Here is an 8,524-nt window from a genome sequence, read left to right as displayed (position 1 = left end):
TGGGGCCAGCGAAGGTACCCCCAGGGGTACATGTACCCCAGGTTGAGAACCGCCGCTTTAATGGATTAAAGATGCACTCTCGAATCTACTGTTCAATATAGCTCTCAAGGGAGCGATTAGGAGAGCTGGTGTGCACATAAGCGGTACCATTATCACAAAATCGCATATGACCCTGGTATTTGCGGACGATATCGATATTATCGGGATTGATCGCCGTGCCGTGGAAGAGGCTTTTAAGAGGGAGACAACGAGGATTGGCCTCACGATCAATAACAGCAAAACGAAGTACATGGTCGCTGGTAATCAACGTAGATTCATTAGTGGTGGTGATAGCGAAATTGTGTTGGATGGTTAAAAATTTGAAGTGATGATGTTACTCGCGAGGTGAAAAGGCGTATTGCAGCTGAAAATAGGGCTTATTACGGACTTCGTCCCGTAGTCTACAAACGAAGACAAAAATCACGCTGTATACTACTCTGATTCCTCTGGTAGCTTTCGGAGTGTTTGAGCGTAAGGTGCTGCGGACAATACTCGGTGGTAAACAGAAGAACGGTATCTGGCGGCGTCGAATAAATCGACACGGTTGTTTCATAAGGGCCAATGTCGCAAACCTAAACAATGCCTTTACCTGCAAATTCCTCAACAACTAGGACCGTTCCCAGCTAACAACCACTTGGAACTGATGGCGCTCCACGCCTTTTATCAAACGGAAGTGGAAAATACTGCCAGAAGTCTCTAATCTTCCTGAAATCAGCAGAAGAAGTCAATGTTTACGTTTGCGACTTTCGCCCTTTTGAAACAACAATGTCGAAATCACGAGTTGTACCAGGTGTATAAAGGGTTAGATATTGTTAAGCTTATACAACACGGCAGAATACGGTGGGCTGGACACGTTGTTCGTATGTCGAAAGAACGTCAAGCGAAGATAATATTTAGTAGAGAACCCGGAAGAGACCGCAGGCTACGTGGAAGGCCGCGTACGCGATGGTTTTTTGCCGTTGAAGAGGACCTGAGGGCGCTCAATTTCAGGGCGACTGGAGCGATTGGCCCAAGATCGAGTCCAGTGGAGAAGGATACTCCATTCGGCGTAGGTTCATCGAAGAGCTGTAGCCCATCAAGTATTAAGTATTTTACTTGCTAGAAAGAAGTTAAGAAAGTTAAGAAAGATTCTGGATCATTGTATTTGAGAGACGCGGGACGCAAACTCTGGCAGAATCAAAGTTGAATAAAATTCATAACCAGTATCAGAGATAAAACATCGAAATTGCTATAAGTGCCTATACACTTGCACCGCCAAATGATTGAATTTCAGACTACACTTACTTTCATTATAATGGTTCTTACAATCCGAACAACTTTGTAGAAGGCAGTAACTTTCTAATTCCACATATTGCAGTGTTATGAAAATTTGAAATTTCGATCTGGATTTTTAAGTCAGTCGTGGTGGCATTCGGCTAAAAACTAAAATGTCCCCTCTTACGGCTTATCTGGGAGCATTCGGAGACATCCAAGAGACGCTCATTTTATTTATTTATCATTAGACTAAGGCCGGAGTGGCCTGTGCTGCACATAAAAGACTTCTCCATTCAGCTCGGTTCATGGCTGCACTTCGCCAACCACGCAGTCTGCGGAGGGTCCGCAAGTCGTCCTCCACCTGATCGATCCACCTTGCCCGCTGTGCACCTAGCCTTCTTGTTCCCGTCGGATCGTTGTCGAGAACCATTTTCACAGGATTACTGTCCGACATTCTGGCTACGTGCCCGGCCCACCGCAGTCTTCCGATTTTCGCGGTGTGAACGATGGATGGTTCTCCCAACAGCTGATGCAACTCGTGGTTCATTCGCCTCCTCCACGTACCGTCCGCCATCTGCAACCCACCATAGATGGTACGCAACACTTTCCTTTCGAAAACTCCCAGTGCGCGTTGGTCCTCCACGAGCATCGTCCAGGTCTCGTGTCCGTAGAGAACTACCGGTCTTATAAGCGTTTTGTAGATAGTCAGTTTGGTACGGCGGCGAACTCTATTCGATCGAAGCGTCTTGCGGAGTCCAAAGTACGTACGATTTCCAGCCACTATGCGTCTCCGAATTTCTCTGCTGGTATCGTTATCGGCGGTCACCAGTGAGCCCAAGTACACGAATTCTTAAACCACCTCGATTTCGTCACCACCGATAGAAACTCGTGGTGGGTGGCTCACATTGACCTCTCTTGAGCCTCTTCCTATCATGTACTTCGTCTTCGACGTGTTGATGACTAGTCCAATCCGTTTAGCTTCGCTTTTCAGTCTGATGTAGGTTTCCTCCATCCTCTCAAAGTTACGTGCCATGATATCAATGTCGTCGGCAAAACCAAATAACTGGACGGACTTCGTGAAAATCGTACCACTCGTGTCAATCCATGCCCATCGTATTACTCCCTCCAAAGCGATGTTGAATAGCAGACACGAAAGACCATCACCTTGCCATAACCCTCTACGGGTTTCGAAGGGACTCGAGAATGCCCCTGAAACTCGAGCTACGCACATCACCCGATCCATCGTCGCCTTGATCAACCGTATCAGTTTATCCGGAAATCCGTTTTCGTGCATTAGCTGCCATAGCTGGTCCCGATCGATTGTATCATATACGGCTTTGAAGTCGATAAATAGATGATGTGTGGGCACGTTGTATTCGCGGCATTTCTGCAATACCTGACGTATGGCGAACACCTGGTCTGTGGTAGAGCGTTCACCCATAAATCCCGCCTGGTACTGCCCCACGAACTCTCTTGCAATTGGTGTTAGTCGACGGCATAAAATTTGGGAGAGTACCTTGTAGGCGGCGTTCAGCAATGTGATTGCGCGGTAGTTGCTACAATCCAGCTTATCGCCCTTTTTGTAGATGGGACACACGACACCTTCCATCCACTCCTGCGGCAGAACCTCATCCTCCCAAACCTTGGTAATCACCCAATGCAGCGCTCTAGCCAGTGCTTCACCACCGTGTTTAAACAGCTCTCCTGGTCAACTCCAGGGGCTTTGTTGTTTTTCAGCCGGCCGATCTCCTCCTGGATTTCCTGGAGATTCGGAGCCGGAAGTCGCATGTCCTGCGCGCGTGCTCCTAGGTTCATTACCATACCGCCACCGTTGTCTGCCATATCGCCATTCAGGTGCTCTTCGTAGTGCTGCCGCCACCTTTGGATCACCTCACGCTCGTTCGTAAGAAGGTTCCCGTTTATGTCCTTACACATATCGGGCTGTGGCACGAGGCCCTTACGTGAACGGTTCAACTTCTCATAGAACTTTCGTGTGTTATTAGCGCGGTACAGTTCCTCCGTCACTTCACGGTCCCGATCTTCCTGCTGGCGCTTTTGCTCCGGAAAATCGAGTTTTGTATGTTCCGCGCCCGTTTGTATCGTGCCTCGTTCGCCCTCGTGCGGTGTTGCAGCAATCCCTCCCATGCTGCATTCTTCTCCTCAACTAACTACTCACATTCGCCGTCATACTAGTCGTTTCTCTGATCCGGAGCCATCGTGCCGCGGTTGCGGTGCTTCCAATGGCGGATCGAATATCTCTCTAGCCATCTTCAAGAGATGCTGCGCCTAGCTGCTCTTCCGTTGGGAGTGCCACTTCCAACTGCTGCGCGTAGTCTTGGGCTAGTCTACCGTCTTGTAGCCGCCCAATGTTAAGCCGCGGCGGACGACTCCGACGCGTGTTGATCACCGTCTAGAGTTTTGAGCGCAGACATACTGCGACGAGGTAGTGGTCGGATTTAATATTCGCACTGCGGTAAGTGCGTACGTTCGTAATGTCGGAGAAGAATTTACCGTCGATTAGAACGTGATCGATTTGGTTTTCCGTTACTTGATTAGGTGATTTCCATGTGGCCTTGTGGATATTCTTACGGGGGAAGAAAGTGCTTCGGACTACCATTCCGCGGGAGGCTGGTATCGTTCGATACGGTATGCAGACTATCCGGTCCGATGACCGGTCTATACATTTCCTCCCTTCCTACCTGAGCGTTCATGTCACCGATGACGATTTTGACGTCCCGCAGTGGGCATCCATCGTATGTCTGCTCCAGCTGCGCATAGAACGCTTCTTTCTCGTCGTCGGATCTCCCTTCGTGTGGGCAGTGCACGTTGATGATGCTATAGTTGAAGTAACGGCCTTTTATCCTCAGCTTACACATCCTTGCGTTGATTGGCTGCCACCCAATCACGCGTTGGCGCATCTTTCCCAGCACTATGAAGCCGGTTCCCAGCTCGTTGGTGGTGCCACAGCTTTGGTAGAAGGTAGCCGCTCGATGCCCGCTTTTCCACACTTTCTGTCTCGTCCAGCAAATTTCCTGCAGCGCTACGACATCGAAGTTGCGGGGATGTAATTCATCGTAGATTATCCTATCGCAACCTGCGAAGCCTAGCGACTTCCATGTTCTAAGCTTCCAATCGTGATCCTTTATTCGTCGCCTAGGTCGTTGCCGATTGTATCGAGTCGTATTATCTTCTATGTCGTTCGTAATTGTTGGTTTTAAAGGCGGCTTATTGGGCCTGCGCAAACCTCCTGTCTCGTCGGAGGGCCGTCGTGTCAGGGCTGTTTAGCGTCCCACCTAACACCAGGACTTGGGCTTGTGCGCTTTGAGCGGCACACGGTCGCTTTGGCGGAGCCTACTTGCGGATACATGCAGCTTTTTATAGAGGTTTAACAGGGCCCACTGTCAAACCCCACCACATCCTAGGCAGGCGCCACAACTCGCAGATGACCTGGGGAGGGATCGTCAAGCCCTTGGACATAGTCCCTGCTGCCCCCAAGAGACGCTCATAAGCACTTCAAAAAATCACTAGAACCATATTTAGTACACTTTTTTTCTAGGAAACGTTTAAGAAGAGTGCCTATCTTAGGTACCCCAACGGAATCTTGAATAATCCCTGAACCATACGGAATCTGGACACCACTGGAATCGAGACTAGAATAAAAACTGGACCTTGTCTCAAAATTTCACATTGATCGGTTGAAAGCGAACAGACTTATGATTTTTTTTCAATTTCAAAATTTGTCTTCTTGAAGAGAATTGGCCTTTTGGGTGTTCAAAAACACGGATGAGCAGTTGAAATACCCTAAACCCAAATCCCATCCCCGTCTATCCTGAATTTTCGCAATCTAATCTTGATTCGCCATGAGTATCTTAGTCTATGTCCCTTTTCCCTTACTAACTGTTGATAAGATTGATAGGTTGAATGTAAATATCATAAATAGTCTCGGCTCTTTTAAGTATTATGCACGCAATAGATAAAAAAAATGTCAACGGCGCTGATTGGGATCAAACTACAAATAATGCCTAAAAATTTGAGGAATTTCTAGTATAAAAAATAATAATAAAATATATTAAATTAATGATTTCGTGTGTGTTACTTCTACGTGAAGTTAAACGATTTACAATCCCGTACGGGAGCTTGGCAGAAGGAAGGTCGTGTGATATGTGCCATCACAAATATTGCCCTCCGCTCGCTTTCAAATCGACTTCTATAAAAACATTCTTCATGCCTGCCGTATCCTAACGGAACTATCAATTCTATACTTTCGCCTCTAATGCTATCATGAACATGTACGTCCAAGTTTGGAAGATGATATTAGCATTTCCATATCATAATAAAGTATATGTTATTTCAATTATTTCAAGCGATTTTGTATATACGTAAACATATTACGTGAGGTTCTCGTTTACAATTTTATTATGTTTTGTTAAATATCTTGGCTGCCCATATACACAGCACATGTCACATGAAAAAGAATCCAATCTATTTAGAGAGTAGGAAGTTTAGGGTTCGAGTCCCTCCAAAACACGTGGATTCTTTATCGCAAAACTCATATCAATTTATCCATTTCGAAACATGGCAGAGATAGATATTTAATATATATGCTCCAAAATTTAAAAAAAATTCTCTTGCGGCCGAGTTGCCGAATAATCTGCAATTAATAATTATATTTATGTCAAACCAAGGGTCAAGAGGGTCTCCAGGAGCCTTTCGAGCGAAAGGGTAGGATTACCAATCCGGGGATGGCAAGTTCGATTCTCGGTCCGGTCTAGGATGTTTTCGGGTGGGAAACTTTCTCGACACCCTGAGCAAAGCGTATCCATTGTGTTCGCCACACAAAATGCATAGAAAAGCTTTCAATTAATAACTAAGGAAATACTAATAGAATACTAAGCTGAAAAGCAGGCCTAGTTCCAGTTGGAATGTAGAACCATTGAATAAGAAGAAGAAGAAGAAGATGCCAAGCTTAATACAGATTTCGTGAAGTTTACATACTGAGTTTAACGGAAATATATCGCTGGAGGTGCTAAAGTGAAATAAAGTAAAATGTATTTATATTCGTATTCGCCATTCCTTCTACGATAGGCTTATTTTACGTGGTTGCGATCCTTGTACGGTTTATCGCCTACTAACATTTTACATATAACAGCTGGTTACAATCAAAGTTCAAATAATATAATGATAAAAGCGAAACGTGAAAAGCCTACCAATATTGAAACGGCATGGCGACTGGACTTGGCTAGTATTAGCACCATCCGTTGATACATGAAATACCGTGTGGCGATGAATCCTTAGAAGTATCGTATCACCTATGTGCCTGCGTTCTTTGCTGTATCACGTTTTCTGTATTCCATTCCCGCTCGCGTTATGGTCAGTCACTCCCGAACCATCGTGTTAGTTCATAGCATGAAACGGAAACAGCGCAGATACAGGTTGATCCACTTGAATACGGTTTATTGCATAACTTGGATGAGTGATTTTGTTATCTATTTCCAAACAGAACTACGTTCAACTCGCTTCAGCTGCAGGAACTGGAACGAGCTTTCCAGAGGACACATTATCCAGATGTATTCTTTCGGGAAGAGCTAGCCGTTAGAATCGATTTAACCGAAGCACGAGTTCAAGTGTGGTTTCAAAATCGTCGCGCAAAATGGAGGAAAAACGAAAAAGGGGTTGCAGAAGGCGAAGGTGAACAAATGGTAAGCGAGGAGAACAATGGAAGTACTCCAGGAATATCAACACGATCAACATCGGAGGAGTCTTCAACTGCACTCAGTTATGATAATCCCTCACACAACATTAACCTCGCTGCAATGGGATTGAATCTCCAAGATAATAACTCGCAAGTCCACGGCTTCGATAACGACGGAAAGCTTCCCTTGGGTCAACTGTCGCCTGGTAGAATATCACCGAACCTTTTCCTGAACCTTAATTTCGATCAGATTAATCCAGTCGATGGACGAGGTGGAAATTTGACCTTCGAATGGAACTGCTTTCCCACCACCAGCACACAAAGTAGACAAAACTCCGCCTTTTCTTGTAACATCACAGACATGAATGGCTCTATCTGCAACCAATCACATGGATCTACAATTTCTCCCTCCGGTAGTGGTCTTCCATCATCTTCAATAAATACCGGTCTTCAGTACATGAATATTAGCAGCTTAGCGAACTCTTCGCCACCTTCGTCGAGCTCCGTTTACGACGATGAAATGAAGTTCCTAAACGTTGATCACTTCAATATGGATAGTTTTAAAAACGAGTCTCTCTTCAGCATTGACCACTCTTTGCTGGCAACCAGCGATCATCATCAATCCCATAATCATAGTCAGCCGTCCCAAACAGACCACACTCTGGGCATAAACTGCCAACAAGAGGGGAAGAATCATCTTGGCTTAGAACTTCACAATTTCAACTTGAACGATCCCACTGCTCACGATGCGGACAATGTGGACAAGTCACCTACCGAACTGCTGGACTTGGAGAAGCGCATCAATATTAATATCAACGTGGAAAGTTTAGACCAATTGGACGATGATAAGTTTTGATGTCATGAGTGTTAATGTTTAATTTGATTTCTAGTTGTTTTAATTTAGTTGAACCATTTCGATTAGGAAGCTGTGATTTGGCAATACTTCTAATTGGTCGATTGAAGAGTGCCTTCAAAAACTAGTTCTTCGAAGCACGTGAAACCTAGTCATTGTAGTGAGAAAATAGTTACCAACGTGCAAACCTTAGTGCCAGAATCCGTTGAAAATTGTTTACCAAAGAAAACCGAAAAATCAATAGTTTTTCCCGTTAACCAGTGTTCAATCTAGCATGAGTGGACGACATCGTCATAGCAAGTAGAAGTTAATGTTTTGCTTTTGCTGAGAATAAAGTTCGAGGAAATGCAGAACAATAAGCCGCTTTCGGGGTTTTACTTTTTCGCCCGTGGGTGTTATTGCCGTGGTGTCAGTTATGGTATTGGAACGTATTGGTCATCGTGGGGTGTCAATTTCAGTCTGAAAATGTCCAGTCAACGGACGTAGGTACTTACATACGTGTTGATTACAACATTTCACAAATAGATAAGAATTAAGTTTGTTTGAGATAAACCAGTAATGCTCAGCATTTTGGGGTGTGTTTTCTTTAATTTGCTCCTCACTCAATAAAATGGGCTTTTATCATACAAGTTAGCACTTGGACGAAAGCTTATAAATATATCTATCAGCTGATAGTATTAAAACAG

General features: G+C 45.0%; 1 protein-coding gene across 1 annotated transcript; it reads left to right on the top strand.

Annotated features, from left to right (window-relative positions):
- Positions 1-6,637: 6,637 nt before the first annotated feature.
- On the top strand, positions 6,638-8,183 carry LOC134205435 (homeobox protein orthopedia-like). Its single transcript, XM_062680677.1, has 2 exons — positions 6,638-6,725; positions 6,794-8,183. The coding sequence occupies exons 1-2, from the start codon at positions 6,661-6,663 to the stop codon at positions 7,839-7,841; spliced, it is 1,113 nt and encodes a 370-aa protein (XP_062536661.1). The 5' UTR covers positions 6,638-6,660; the 3' UTR covers positions 7,842-8,183.
- The last annotated feature ends 341 nt before the right edge of the window (positions 8,184-8,524 follow it).

The sequence above is a fragment of the Armigeres subalbatus genome, chromosome 1, assembly GCF_024139115.2.
Source record: "Armigeres subalbatus isolate Guangzhou_Male chromosome 1, GZ_Asu_2, whole genome shotgun sequence".
In the NCBI taxonomy this organism is placed as follows: Eukaryota; Metazoa; Arthropoda; class Insecta; order Diptera; family Culicidae; genus Armigeres; species Armigeres subalbatus.
The sequence above is the reverse complement of the archived record's forward strand: the minus strand, read 5'-3'. Positions and strand labels throughout refer to the sequence as shown.

Coding starts and splice junctions, on each gene's coding strand:
- LOC134205435 (XM_062680677.1), top strand. CDS start 6,661: ATGGTCAGTCACTCCCGAACCATCGTGTTAGTTCATAGCATGAAACGG. Junction 6,726..6,793: donor CGGAAACAGCGCAGATACAG/GTTGATCCACTT, acceptor ATTTCCAAACAG/AACTACGTTCAACTCGCTTC.